Source organism: Melanerpes formicivorus, unplaced genomic scaffold (genome assembly GCF_026170545.1).
Source record: "Melanerpes formicivorus ecotype bairdi unplaced genomic scaffold, bMelFor1.0.p_v2 SCAF_82, whole genome shotgun sequence".
Classification (NCBI taxonomy): Eukaryota; Metazoa; Chordata; class Aves; order Piciformes; family Picidae; genus Melanerpes; species Melanerpes formicivorus.
This window is the reverse complement of record NW_027142434.1, coordinates 942,548-957,043: the sequence shown is the minus strand read 5'-3', so window position 1 is coordinate 957,043 and position 14,496 is coordinate 942,548. Positions and strand designations below refer to the sequence as shown.

The window sequence follows — 14,496 nt, the reverse complement described above, 5'->3', positions numbered from 1 at the left end:
CTTTGCAGAGCTCTGCCAGTCAGTGAATATTCCTGGCCCCAGGATGAGAAACATGACTGGGCACAGGGAGGGAAGGTTTGCAGTGTCACACTTCAGCAGCACAACTCCAGCTTCAAACTGAACCAATTGCTTTCACCATCTGTCAAAGTCTGGGGTTTGCTCTGTGCTCAGAGAGACAGAAGGACAGACAACCAGACCAGGAGAGGACACACTGTGGTGATAGAATAGAATAGAATGAACCAGGCTGGAAAAGACCTCAGAGATCACCAAGTCCAACCTATCCCCCAGCACCATCTGATCAACTCAACCATGGCACCAAGGGCCTCATCCTAAACACCTAAACACCTCCAGGGATGGGGACTCCACCACCCCCCTGGGCACCACATCCCCAGGGCCAATCTCTCTTTCTAGGAAGAATTTCTCCTCACCTCCAGCCTGAACCTCCCCTGGCACAGCCTGAGACTGTGTCCTCTTGTTCTGGTGCTGGGTGCCTGGGAGAAGAGACCAACCCCCAGCTGGCTCCAACCTCCCTGCAGGGAGTTGCAGAGAGCAAGAAGGTCTCCCCTGAGCCTCCTCTTCTGCAGGCTAAGCAACCCCAGCTCCCTCAGCCTCTCCTCCCAGGGCTGTGCTCCAGACCCCTCCTCAGCTTTGTTGCCCTTCTCTGAACACCTTCCAGCAGCTCAACCTCCTTCCTAACCTGAGGAGCCCAGAACTGGACACAGGACTACAGGTGTGGCCTCAGCAGTGCTGAGCACAGGGCAGGATGAGCTCCCTGCTCCTGCTGGCCACACTCTTCCTGCTGCAGGCCAGGCTGCCCTTGGCCTTCTTGGCCCCCTGGGCACACTGCTGGCTCCTGTTCAGCCTACTGTCACACAACCCCTTTGGGCCATGCTGGGGACACTGCTGACTGGAGAACTGTAAGCTCCTAAGTGCTTTGCTTAGGCTGAGAGAGTAAATGAAAGGAAAGAGGCTGCCTGGCTGCTTAGCTAAGGAGTAAACTGAGGCTGCAACAGCCCCAAGGCCATAGACTGCCCTCAGCCAGGACCCTGCAGTGAGGATCTGCAGAGGACAAGAGACAAGAGAAAGTGAAGAGGAGCAAGACTTCAGCTCAGGGCTGTTCCTGAGCCTGACAGTGTGCTCAGGGCTGTGCATGGCAGATGAGCTGCTGGCAGACTGTCAGGAAAGCCAGAGGAGGGGAGGGCAGGAGACTGTCCCTGGGCACAGAGTCTGCTGCCCTGAGGAGAGTCTCCATCCCACTGGGGCATAACAGGAGGAACAGGATTCCTACCTCTGCCTGCAGCCTCCAGCTCATGCTCCAAGGAACAGACAGGAGGCTCCCCAGGCCAGCTGCAGCCTTGGCACCCACTGCTAGAAAGCAGCCTGCAGCGAGCACAGAAGCTGGTCCCCTCCTTTTAGGAAAGCAAAGGGGGGAGCTGCCCTGTGTCCTCTCACAGAAACACCTCACTGGCAGCACTGTGTCCCAAGAGATGCTGCTCCAGACTCCCCTGCTGAGCCCCATGCCCCTGCTGCTCAGTGCTGGCTGCTGCACCTTTGGGGGCACTCTCTCCTTTTTGGCTGCAGCAGTGCCAGGGCTCCAGCCCACACAAGCTTCCCCAAGAGGCATCTTCTGCACCCTGCAGAACCACCACTGCCTGCACACTGCCCACAGCAGAACCCTCTGCTGGGACCTCAGCTGCCTTACAGGGAGCAGCTTTGGAACCACTACTGACCACAGGCCTTGCAGGCTGGCAGGCAGCTGGGGCCCTCCACCAGAAACAAAACCCTGACAGCCTTCAAATGTTTAACTTATAGCAGGGAGAAAGTCAGAGAAAGAACTTCTGCTGAGACGGAGGAATGGTCTGGCAGGAGACAACCCTGGGTTTACTCTGGCTGGGGCCACTGGTGGGCAGGCAGAGCTGAGCTGAGCTGAGCACAGGCTGTGCATTGCATAATGCATCACAAGAGATTATTACAAAGCCACTGCTGACTTCAGACACCTCAGCTGCACATCCCATTTATCACCAACTGCCTCCTGAGCAGCACTCACAGGCACACCAGCATTCACCATCTGGAGCAACTGCAGCCCGGGGGGCAGGCAGGCAGGCAGGCAGGCCAGCACTGCTGCCCTCGGAAGGCACAGACAGCTCCTGCTGGAGCACCTCACCCGCTCCAGGCGCAGCTCTGAGTAGCATTTCCCACTTCCCACTCCAGGGGTGGGCAGCTCCACAGTTCCCACACAAGCTGCTGTCACTCGGCGTGCTGGTTACTGCACAGAAGCCTGCACACGCTGGGAGCACAGCTCGCTTGGGGTGGCCGTGCTCGCTCGGGGCGGTGACGCTAGCTCCGGGCGGCGGCGCACTCTCGTGGCAGCCATGCTCGCTCCGGGCGACAATGCTCGCTCGGGCCAGCGGTGCACTCTCGGGGCAGTCATGCTCGCTCCGGGCGACAATGCTCGCTCGGGCCAGCGGTGCACTCTCGTGGCAGCCATGCTCGCTCCGGGCGACAATGCTCGCTCAGGCCAGCGGTGCACTCTCGGGGCAGTCATGCTCGCTCCGGGCGACAATGCTCGCTCGGGCCAGCGGTGCACTCTCGGGGCAGTCATGCTCGCTCCGGGCGACAATGCTCGCTCGGGCCAGCGGTGCACTCTCGGGGCAGTCATGCTCGCTCCGGGCGACAATGCTCGCTCGGGCCAGCGGTGCACTCTCGGGGCAGTCATGCTCGCTCCGGGCGACAATGCTCGCTCGGGCCAGCGGTGCACTCTCGGGGCAGCCATGCTCGCTCCGGGCGACAATGCTCGCTCAGGCCAGCGGTGCACTCTCGGGGCAGCCATGCTCGCTCTGGGCGGCGATGCTCACTCCGGGTGGCTGTGCTCGCTCCAGGCGGCAGTGCTCGCTCAGGCCGGCGGTGCACTCTCGGGGCGGCGATGCTCACTCCAGGCGGCTGCCCTCGCTCCAGGTGGCGACGCTCGCTCGGGCTGGTGGTGCTCGCTCCGGGCGACAATGCTCGCTCGGGCCAGTGGTGCACTCTCAGGGCAGCCATGCTCGCTCTGGGTGGCGATGCTCACTCCGGGTGGCTGTGCTCGCTCCAGGCGGCAGTGCTCGCTCAGGCCGGCGGTGTTCGCTCCGGGTGGCGGTGCACTCTCAGGGCGGCAATGCTCACTCCAGGCAGCTGCCCTCGCTCCAGGTGGCGACGCTCGCTCGGGCTGGTGGTGCTCACTCCGGGTGGCTGTGCTCGCTCCAGGTGGCGACGCTCGCTCGGGCTGGTGGTGCTCACTCCGGGTGGCTGTGCTCGCTCCAGGCAGCGACGCTCGCTCGGGGTGGCCATGCTCGCTCCAGGCAGTGACGCTCACTCGGGGTGGCCATGCTCACTCCAGGCAGTGACGCTCACTTGGGCCGGCTGTGCTCGCTCCGGGCGGCGGTGCACTCTTGGGGTGGCGATGCTCACTCCGGGTGGTGACACTCGCTCAGGGCGGCCATGCTTGCTCTGGGCGGCGGCACTCACTCAGAGCAGCCCTGCTCGCTTGGGGCGGTGGCGCTCGTTCGGGGCCGTGGTGCTCGCTCGGGGCAGCCATGCTCGCTCCGGGCAGCGACGCTCGCTCCGGGCAGCGGTGCACTCTTGGGGCGCCAACACTAGTTCCGGGCGGTGGTGCTCACTTGGGGCAGCGGTGCTCGCTCCGGGTGGCGACGCTCACTCGGGGCGGCAATGCTCTCTCGGGGCGGCGACGCTCGTTCTGGGCGGCCGTGCTCGCTCCAGGCAGCGATGCTTGCTTGGGGCAGCGATGCTCACTCGGGGTGGCCGCGCTTGCTCCGGGCAGCTGTGCTCGCTCGGGGCGGCCGTGCACTCTCAGGGTGGCGGAGGTGCTCGCTTGGGGCGGCGGTGCTCGCTCCGGGCCGATGCTCGCTCTAGGCAGAGCTGGGAGAGGCGCTGGGAAGCGCTGCCGGCGCCGCACCAGGCAGCAGCACCACAAGAGGGAGCTTTGTCCTGCCAAGCTGCCGAGCTGCTGACCCACATCGGGAGCCCCGCTGTGCAGAAGAGCAACCACAAAGCAGCTCTGCAGGGCCACTGCCCCTCACTGGGTGCCTGGGGAGCCTGGGAGCCTCCCCACCCCCATCCACCGGGCACCTGCAGGGTCCTCACAAGCAGCTGGGTCGGGGTCCATTTGCCCTCACAAGCACACAGAGCACTAAGATGAAGGACACACAAAGAGCAGAAAACCTGAACAGAGATTTTACAGCACCCAGCCTCTTCCCCTCAAACGATCTGGCTGCTTTCTGTTGCCCACAGAGGATTGCCAGGGACTGCAAATCCCCTGCCCAGGCTGGGGTGAGCTTGAGAGCCAGAGCCAGAGGCAGCTGAGCTAACCCCAGCAGCAGGCCATGCAAAGTGAGAGTGGCAGCAGTGCCCAACTGCTCTGCAGGCTTCACACTCACACAGTGCAAGCTGCAAATGGCCAGGAGAGCTGTTCTGTGCCATTTCTCCACTCCTCCTTCCAGAGGTGCAGGAGGGATGGCAGCAGCCTCAGCAGCTGCTAAACCTTGCACCTCAATCAGCCTCTGATGAAAGGTACCCACCCCCACCCTCATGACTGCAAGTGAGCATGGAATCAGCAGTGTCACTGGGAAGCTGCTCTACAAGTTGGTCAGCTTCCACTTTCCCTCTCCCCTCATCCTCCTCTCACTTTTGCCCAAGGATCTGATCTGTTCAGTGGCCAGGGAGCTGCTCAGAAGGCCTCCTGGCAGCCACGCTTCAAGAGCCTTTTTAATAACCAAATCTCCTTCTGCCTCTCTTTCCAGGAGCAGCTTTTCAGCCCTGCAAAGAGGAACTTTCCTCAGGCTTTCTTTCAGTCTCTCCTTTCTTCCCCCCCCCCAACATCTTTTGAGAGCTGCAAGCAGCATTTCAGCTGCACCCTGGCCAGTGCCAGCCACACACAGAGACCTCACTTCCATTCTTGTGCCAGACAGCTCCTCCTAGTCAGGTCCCAAAGAACATCTCAGCACTCCCTGCCAGACAAACACAAACTCCTTCACTGAGCTATGGCAACTCACTGCTTCCCAGGATGCCCACCCTGCCAGCCTGACCTACATTCTTTGTTCCTGCCTTTGCAAAGGTGTTTCATGCCTGCTGCCTCCAAGAGGGAGGCAGCCTCAGTGGCTCAGGAGGTCCCTTCTGGTTTTATGACTCTGGGGAAAGCAGGCTCAGGAAAAGCTCCGAAGGCAGAACCTGTGCAGAGCTGGTGGCTGCTGCCATTTATGGCCCCAGCACCCTGTCCACAAAGCTTCCTCCTGAAGGGCAACTAATCCCTCTCTGACCCTGTTAGGAGGCTAACATTAGTTGGGACTCCAATCATCAGCTTTGTGCTGACACAGTCCTGGCCTGGCCACCCCGAGTGCAGGTGAGGAGCCCTGGCCTGCTGCTTGCTGGGAAGGGAGCCTGGGTGCAGCAGCACAGCCCAAGTGCCCAGCTCCCCAGCAACTACCCTGGGGGAGTACTTCTCATCTGAGACAAAACTGAGCTCTCTTATCTACTGCAGAGACCACAAACACAACCACAAATCCTTCCTGGCTAAGGTCCTCAGCCAAAAAGAAGCTTGTGATGGGAATCACCTCTTTAGATCCCAGTGTGTCTGTACCAGCTCCAGCTGGGAGGGAAAGAGAAGCTCAGGTAAGCTGGAGATGATTCTCAAGGGTTACAGCTCCCTGGGACACAAAGGCAGAGGATGGAAACCACAGATAGTGTTTGACCATCAACAGGCAGCACGGTTTGCATGCAGCAGATACCAGCCTGGGCTCCATGGAGGGCACTGCATGCAAGGACCAGATAGGGAGGCTCTGGCAGCACCAGGCAAGAGCCAGCAGGGTACCAGAAGCACTGCAGGCACAGCTGGAGAGCCCTGGGGCACTGGGTCAGTGCGTTGGCAGTGACTCTAGGATCCCCAACTCACTTCAGAGGCATTGACCTAGACCCTGGAGCAGAGCCTGGGGCCAGGCTCAGCTGCCAGTGTCCAGGAGCAGCACTGCCATCTTCAGACACAACTCTGTACAGTGTGGATGGACCTCTGCTCTGATCCTGCAGAACACTCCCAGAGGCTGCAGAATGCTCCTGGAGCTCTTTGCAGACAGTCTGTACCCTCTCCAGATCTGCAGCCAGCAGCTGTCCAACCTGGATTTCAATGCCACAACTCAGATTAAGCAAAGATCTGAACCTAAGAGGCAGCCCAGAAGAGAAGCAGAGCAGCTACAGACAATGCCACTGGCTCCAGAGCACAGACATGGAGCCTCAGCTGAGCAGAGCTCTGCTCTGCCCAGGGGCTTCTCCTGTGACTTCCCCCATCTGCTCCCTGGGCAGCAGCTGCCCCAGCCTGAGCCACCACCCTGCAGTCACTCAGGTTCACTGTCACTTGCAAGGCTCCTTCCAGCAGAGGGAATGTCCCTGGACACATCCTCTGACAGTGGACATTCTCCATGGCTCAGTGTGGTCTCCTACACATGTGCACAGCACCACCCCCAGCACCTCCCACACTGCCCACCAACATGGGCCTGGGGGAGAGCACATCCCAGGGGAGCTGTGGGCATCAGTGAGCTCCATGGGTGAGCAGCTTTAGCTTCAATGCCAGGGAGCTGAACTGTGCTGAGTCTGGAACTGGTACACCTCCCCAAATCTGCACCTAGCTGGGCCCCACACAGAGGGTTCCAGAGTGAACTGCTTCACCTTAAATCTTCCATCAGCTTTAGAGAGCCAGTGTTGAAAACCCCTCACTGGAAGAGGCTGAGCCAAGGAGACCAAGTTCTCCCTGCTCTTGAAGCACACTCCAACGTTCCAGGGTTTCTCAAGTGCAGAAATCATCCTGCTGGTGACCACAGCAGTGCTCCAACCATCAGCAACAGCATTCCTTTTCCCTGTCTTTCTGCCACTTAAAGATCAGAGATGAACCTGCTCTGAATTCACTCAGCATCACTGCCCAACCTCTGTACTGAGCACTGCAAGGCCTCCACCTGGAGTGAGAACTTCCTGGGGAGATTTGGTGACTGATCTCCTTAGCTCACCAGAATTTGCCAGCACATGAGCTGGAGGCTCAGCACTCAAACATCTCTTCCCCAGCCCTGCCCCTTCTTGATCCCCAAGGGCCAGAAATGGGCAAGTCCACTCACAGAAAGGTTTGGGTTGGAAGGGACCTCCAAAGGTCATCTAGACCAACCCCCTGCAGCCAGCAGGGACATCCTCCACTGGAGCAGGTTGCCCAGAGCCCTGTCCAGCCTCACCTGGAATATCTCCAGGGCTGGAGCCCCAACCCCCTCCCTGGGCAACCTGTGGCAGTGTTCCAGCAGCCTCCTGCTGCAGAACTTGTTCCTCACATCCAATCTCAACCTGCTCTGTTCTAGGTGAAGCCACTGCCCCTGGGCCTGGCCCTGCAGGCCTTTGGGAACAGTCTCTCTCCATCATTCCTGTAGCCTCTTCAAGTACTGGGATGTAGTTATTAGGTCTCCCCAGAGCCTTCTCCCCTCCAGGCTGAACTCCTGTCCCCTGGGTGTTTTCCCCAGCAGCTGATCCCCTTCCCCTTGGTCACTTTGCAGTGGACCTGGCTGACGCTGGGCAGGAGCCAGCAGCTGCAGTGCTGCTCACCAAGCCTGACACACAGCCAGCACCTCTGCTGGGCTGCCCAGGAGGCTCCCTCCCAGCCTGTAATGGACTTATCTCTCTGTTTTCCTTTTGATAGAAGGGACTGGCTGAGCCTCTGAGCATTATCAAATCATGATCAGCTTCCTGCTCAGGTCAAAGTATAAAACTCCTCTGCACTAATTCCTGGGTTAGCCCTGGAATGCTCTACAGCCCCAGCATGGGGAGATTGCCAGAGCCTTCCACAAAGTTGCTCCAAAAGTTAATTGGTTTGGGTCTTGAGTTGAAGGAAGAGGGTTTGGGCTGCTTTGTGTTTAGACTGCCTTCATCAACATGAAAACAAGAGGAGGAGGCAGCAGGAACAAACACTGCTTGGATCAAGGATGCTCCTGAAAACTCCTCCCTGGAGCAGCAGCTTCACCCCCAGAAGCCAGCCCTCCCTCCCCTTTGGGTTTCACCACTCAGGCTTTGCCAAGCTTGCACTTTTCAACCTTTGTTCTGCCACATGCAGAACTTTCCTGACACTCCTCCCTGCCCTCTCTAGCTGACAATCTTCTGAACATCCTGGAACCAGGGCAGCATTTTCTGCTCTCCAGGTACCTCAGAGCAAAATCCTGATTCTCACCCAGACCCTCCACAGTTGCCTTCAGCAAAAGCTTTGGCTGAACTGCTCTACCCTTCCAGTGACCTCCTCCAGGATCCACAGCTCTTTCCCTACAGCCCTCCCTCCTCTGAGAGTGATCTCTGCTCCTTTGTTCTTCAAGGCAAAACCTCAGATGGAGTCCTGCTGAAGTGATTACTGTTTCATAACATCCATTGTTTATTGGGCAAGCAGGATCCCTCTGACCATGAGCTGCCCCTGCAACCTGCCAGCTCTGGGGAACCATTTCTTGTGTTCTTCTGGACTCCTCATGAACATCAGACACCCTTGGCTTCAGACCCTGGAAGATCCTTAGACTCATAGCCTTTGTTATTGTCATCAACAGCTGCAAGGATCTGCAGCTCCTTCAGCAGGGATCACTTCTGCACAGTAACAATTGCCATCATCAGAGCACTGAAGCACACTCCTGGATCTCAGAGCAGGACAACACAACTGCCTCAACCCAGCCTCACAGAGCACAGCAGCACCGCTCTGGCAGTGCCACTTCTCACACACCCAGGCTGGAGCTCCTGCTCAGGGCTGTGCCAATCCTCCTTCCACCCTGCACTGACAAGTGCTCAACAGCTCTTGCACCCTGAACAGTTTCAACCCTGGAGGAAGTGGATTCCTCCTACCCTCTTCCAAGTTTCCCCTCACTCCAGGATGCACTGAAAAATGTGAGCCAACAATGCAGAGATCTCCACTGTCAATTGCTCCAAGCTTGCAGCTTTCTGATCTCCAAAGGCTGAGTTTTATCAGGGCAGAGTTCAGGAGGCCTTAACAGCACACCTCCATATTCACAGCATTTGAGAGCACTGAAACTGGGTCTGCATCTCCTGCCTGGCCAGGACACCCCAGCATTTCCAGCCCATTGTACAACCCTGCAGGTTTGGAAGCAGATTCCCGTGGCAAACAAGGCCTAAGGAATGGCTGCTGGCTGCCTCCTCATGGCAGCAAAGCAACCACACAATGAACTGGGAGGAAAAGTCCATTCCCAAGAGCAGCCTCACATGCTCAGCCTTTCACCTTCCATTCTTTGCTGGACTGTGTGCCTCCATTAATTACTGTTAATTGCTTTAACTATTGCTTGGCAATGGCATCAGTGCTCAATGCCCTCAAGAATCTTCCAGGATTACCAGGCCCCCACTTGACACCCCAAGTTCTATTGCTAAAGCACTGCTGGAAGGAAGAAACCCTAACAAAGGCTATTTCAGTGCCCAGAAGAAAACTCCAGGTGCAGGACCTGATGGGTTGCAAACCAGCTGCACACCACTCTGCCCTCCTGCACCTGGCTCCCCACCTCCAGCTCAGCAGCAGAGCTTGGGTAGCATCTCAACTGCAAGCAGCAAGCACCACTGCTCAAGCCCTGCACCTCATCCGAACACCCTGCTGCCAGTGGGGCTGTCTGCCTCTGCTGGAGCTGCTGGCAGAAAGCCTTGGCCTGGCTGTCCACACAAAGCAGTGCCAGTGAATGTGAGCATTGTTGCACCCTCCACAAGACAGCCACTGCAGGCTCCCAGAACCATCCAAACAAGAGCAAACCAAGTCAGCACCGCTGCCTGGAACAAACTGAACTGGAATGAGGAGGCAGAAAGCTTCTTGGGAGTGCTCCACTGGAAGCTGCCATGCAGACACTGCACCTTCTGTGAGACTCCTGGTCCCCCTTTCACCCCCTGACCATGCAATGACCACCCAGCACCTACAGTACCTCAGATACCTCCATAGCCCCTTGCCAAACAGCTCACTCTCCTCAGACCCTGCCTCACGAGGAAAGCTATCAGAGATGTGCCCTTCTCCCACCTCTCCCAGTGCCCAGCTAGTGTTAGCAAAAAGACAGCAGAGGGAAGGATGACCTTGGTCCTTCAGAGAAGGGAGCTCAGCGCCTGGTGGTCTGCTGCTGAAACACCAAAGCCAGCTCAGGAGTGAGGACTTCTTCAAGAGCCGACTAGGAAGCTCCCCTTGGGCTCCAGCAGCCTCACTCCACGTTATTCCCTATCACAGCTCCGACACAAAAGCACAAACTCCTCTGCTGATCATCACTCAGCAGAGTTCCAGCTGAAAGCAGGCGAGCCCAGCAGCCAGATTTGCCATTCCCTGCCGGGCACAGCTCCTGGCAGCGCTGCTGCCTGCTCCCCGGCACGTACCCGCCCCAGGGGCGCAGGCAGGCGCTGCCCTTGGCTGCAGGCAGATTTCCCTCTCCCTAACAATGCCCCCGATGGAACTCGCAGCGCGGCGAGAGGGCTGCTGCCGCCTGCAGCTCAGGGCACCACAAGCCCCTCGACCACACCGAGCAGAACAATCGGGGACCGCTCACTGCGGCTCCGGCTTTCAGGAACTACGTCAACTGGAAGGCTTTTTGTGGTGGCCCTGGAAGAGCTCCCTCTATGCTCTAGGCCAGAGAGCCAGCAGCCAACCAGCAGCACCTCGCACCACTCAGCCAAGTCATTATCGAGGGGAGATAAGAGCCACGGCAGCTAAGCTCCCTGGAAGCCAGGCTCCGTACAACTGCTGGGTGCTCAGCCCTCGGCAGCTCCAACTATTTTCATCCCACTTCTAAATCCATCCAGCGAAGCATCACAAACACAGGGCAGGTCTTGGCTCCTCGGAGAGGCTGAGGGCATGCTGCAAACACAGCTGGGCTGAGGGAGTGCTGCCCTGGGAGGGGAGCCATTCACTTCAGAGTCTCTAACAGCCAGCACAGCGCACACCAAGCCTTTATTAAAGGGTTTGGGCTCCTTCTGCTTCTCTGCACAAGCAGCCAAGGCACAGAGATGAGGTTAACAAAAAAGCAAATCACAAGAGGGGGAAAAAGCCTTCATCAAAGTTGTGTTCTGCTCACAGCTGCTGAGATGATGCTGACAACACAGAAGCCAGGGAGAGATTACTCTACTCAAAAAGGTTACATAAGTTCCATGGTGGCTGCATAATGAGAACCATCTCAGCCCCTCAACTGTGGCAGCGTTTGGCCACGCTGCATGGAGGGAGGCTCTGCCACACTCTACCCAGACCCAGCCTCAAGAGTGTCCTTCTGTGAAGAGCCTCCACGGCACTGCAAAGCAGGACTCTTCCTCGAGAGCTCTTCCTCTCCCGACAAGATCCACTCTGCCACAAGCGTTCCTCGCCCCTCAGTAACGCAGCCAGGAAGGAGGAGGCAGGTTACCAACAGGAGTCCCGGCAACAATCACCACACAGGGCTGAGGAGTCTGCGTGGCTGAAGACGATTCCTTTGAACTCCAAGGCTCCCTCTCAAAACTTCGGGCAGCGGCAGCAGTGTTTTGTCAGCGGCAGCTCTCGCCGGATGGGCTTAAGGCTCTGGGTCGCTGGTTTGCGTCCTGGTGGTTGCCGTGGCGTTAACTCCCTCCAGCCAGCTGCACCCCCCCAGATTCGCACCCCCTCCCCTCGGTGCAACGCCAATTCGCTCCAAATAAAGGTGGATCCCACAAGCTTGCTCTGGAGATTTCCCACCCCCAGCAGCCCCTCTCTGCCCACCAGCGCTGTTGGTTGGCCCTTTAAATGAACTAACAATTCGGACTACACAAACTGAGGCTCTAAGGTCTCCACAGTCAGGAAACTGAGCCGACCGACAAAAGGAAACCCAAATTCCCAGCCCAGTTTTGAGCTTGCTGCACCACAGGTCGTGATGATGGTGATGGAGATGAAGGCTTATTACTCTTCCCACTGTGTGTTGCATTCTAAAATGGTGGCCATGTCTGCCTAGGATTCGGCTCGCAAAGCCACCAGCCAAAACTCCCTGGCTGCGGAGTTTGGTGGTGCTCAAGTTGGAGGAACAGTTACCTGCCTTCAACCCGGGCCAGACCGCGGGCAGGGCCGGGGGAGGCCGCCGGGGGACCAGGGGCGGCCGAGCAGAGGTCCCTCCAGCACCACAATGCCAACATGGAGGGCAACACCCAGGCAGCTGCCTCCTCCGGGGCTCGGCACGGGGACCGCTCGCCCCCCGCGGCCGCGCCGGGCCCGGGGGCCTGCCCAGCTTGGAACTTTCGGGGGTCGAGCGACGGGGCCAAGAGGGAGGCCGGGGCCGGCAATGGGGCAGCGCGGAGCGGCCGGGCAGCCGCTCGCCCATCGCTCCCCCGGCCGCCCCGCCGCCTGCCCCGCCGGGCAACTCCGGCACTTGGGAGCGACTTTGCGGGCGGGGACGGGAGGGCGGCCGCCCCCCAGCCTCGCGCCCCCGGCCCGGGGCCGACGAAACTTCAGAGCGGCGGAGGGGGCGGCCCCGGCGGCCCTCCCCGGCCCGCCCCACCTGCCCGGGGGTCACCTGCGCGCCCCAGGGCGGCGGAGCGGCCGCCGGCCTGAGCGGGGGCGGGAGCAGGGGCGGGTGGTCGGCGGTGCGGGCCGGGCCGGGCCGGCACACAAAGGCCGTTCCCCGGCGGCGCCATGCGGGCACTCACCGGCGGCGGCCGCACCTTGCAGATGCCGGTCTGCTCGGCGATGGGCCGGATCTTGTGGATGAAGGCGAAGGGGTCGGCGAACTCCTCCCAGCTGGGCTCGAAGACGGGGCACTCGGGCGGGGGCAGGAACTCGGCCATGGCCCGGGCCAAGGGCCGCTCGCCGCCGCTCCGCCGCTCTCTGAACAATCCAACAGCCGCTGGGCCGCCGAGCGCCTCTGAACGGGACGTGCACCTCCGCCGGGAGGGGGGTGGGGAGGGGGGCAAGGAGCTCGAGAGCGAGAGAAAAAGAGTCCGCCCCGGCCTGGGCGGGGGGAGGGGGCGCGGCCGCCCCGCCCCGTCACGCGCCTTTGTGAGGGGGCGTCGGGGCCGGACCCCCGGGAAGGGCCCGGTGCCACCGGGGCGGCCCGCGGGCAGCGCTCTCCCACCTGCCGGGCGGCCGCTGGGGAGGCGTGCGGGGCGGGAGAGCCGCTGGCAGCTGCCCCTGCCGAGGGCCGGGGCCGGGACCGGGCAGCGCCACCTCGGCCCCCGCGCCGCCCTCAGGCTGCTGCCCGGGCTCGGCGCTCAGTGCGGCCTTGAGAGCGCCGCTCGGGATGGCCACCCGAGCGCCCTCCCGCCGCGCCGCTGCCCGGCCAGGCCCCAGCCCTCAGCTCCCCTCTCCCGGGGCAGCACACCGCAGCCTTTGTGCGCGGCCCCTCGCCCCGGGCCTCAGGCGCGGCCCCGGCCCCTCTCGTGACCGCTCCCCCAGCACCGCTGGTTCGGGAGGCCCCTCGGCTCGCGTACTTCGTGCCCTCCGCTCTGGGCCCCACCACTGCCCAGCACAGCTGCCCCCGCTCCAGGGGCCGCTGTCTCCGCGCTGCCGGGGCCGGGCGGATGCGGCGCGGCTCGGAGCCGTTAAACCGCCCCGCGTCGGCGAACGGCACATGGAGCCGCGGCCCCTCCGCAGCTCTGTTTACATGCGCGGAGGGATCCGCCACAGCTGACAGCAACCGACGGCCGGCGCTTCTTTTTTTAAAGAGCCTCTCCGCTCGCCGCCATTGGCTCTGCCGCGGCTGCGTCACCGCCGGGGCGGGGCCTCGGGCTCCGCGCGGCTGCATTGTCTGGGCCCGGCCCCGGCAGCCCCCGGCGGCCCCGGCGCGGCCCCTTTGTTCCGCGTCCCGCGGGGGGGGTACACCCGAGCCCATTGTCCTGCCGCCTTGGGGGTACGGCGGAGCCCCTGCGCCGGCCCGGGGAGCACGAGGAGGAGCCCCCCCCCGCCGTTATGTGTGCACCCCGCTCCTGAGGGAGCCCAGTAGGGCGCCCCTCCCCCGGCACCGCCTGTTAGCCGTGCTCCCCCCCACCCCGCGGGGGGCTCGGTGAGGCTCATCCTGCCCCGGTAACCGGGCTGGGGGGGGCCCGGCGCGGCAGCCCCTCCCCCGCGGGGCAGCAGCAGGCGCGGCACGTAGCGCACGTGCGTGGCCGGGCGCCCCGCCCCCCCCCGGCCGCAGCGCTCCGGCCGCCATTAACGGCGCCCGGGGACCGGCGGCCCCGGCCCGGCCGGCGCTCACCCGGCGTGAGGCACCGAGCGGCTTCCGCTGCCCCGGGGCCGTGCTGCGGGGCAGCCAAGCTTGGTGCCGGTGCCGCTGAGCAGGAGCGCGCAGGGCCGGAGCCCAGCGCCCGACGCTGCCCTCGGTGCAGCTGAACCAAACTTCGCTGATTGCAGCCAAGATTTTGTCCACAGCCTGGAGAGACTCCGAGCGCTGCGGGCGGTGGCGGTGGCGGGTGACACGGGGTGACATGGGGGGGGCAGCGCCGATCTGCAGGGCTCTGCAGAGGCAGCTGGCCGGGCTGGATCCGTGG

General features: G+C 61.4%; 1 protein-coding gene across 2 annotated transcripts in view; it reads right to left on the bottom strand.

Moving 5' to 3' along the window:
* KDM5B (lysine demethylase 5B) overlaps nt 1-13,609 on the bottom strand; it is a 78,018-nt gene extending 64,409 nt beyond the window's left edge. For both annotated transcript variants that reach the window (XM_068164718.1, XM_068164719.1), the window contains exon 1: nt 12,661-13,609. In XM_068164718.1, coding sequence (XP_068020819.1) covers nt 12,661-12,798 — 138 coding nt within the window. In that variant the 5' untranslated portion in view covers nt 12,799-13,609. The remainder of the gene's footprint in view (nt 1-12,660) is intronic.
* Nucleotides 13,610-14,496: the final 887 nt, after the last annotated feature.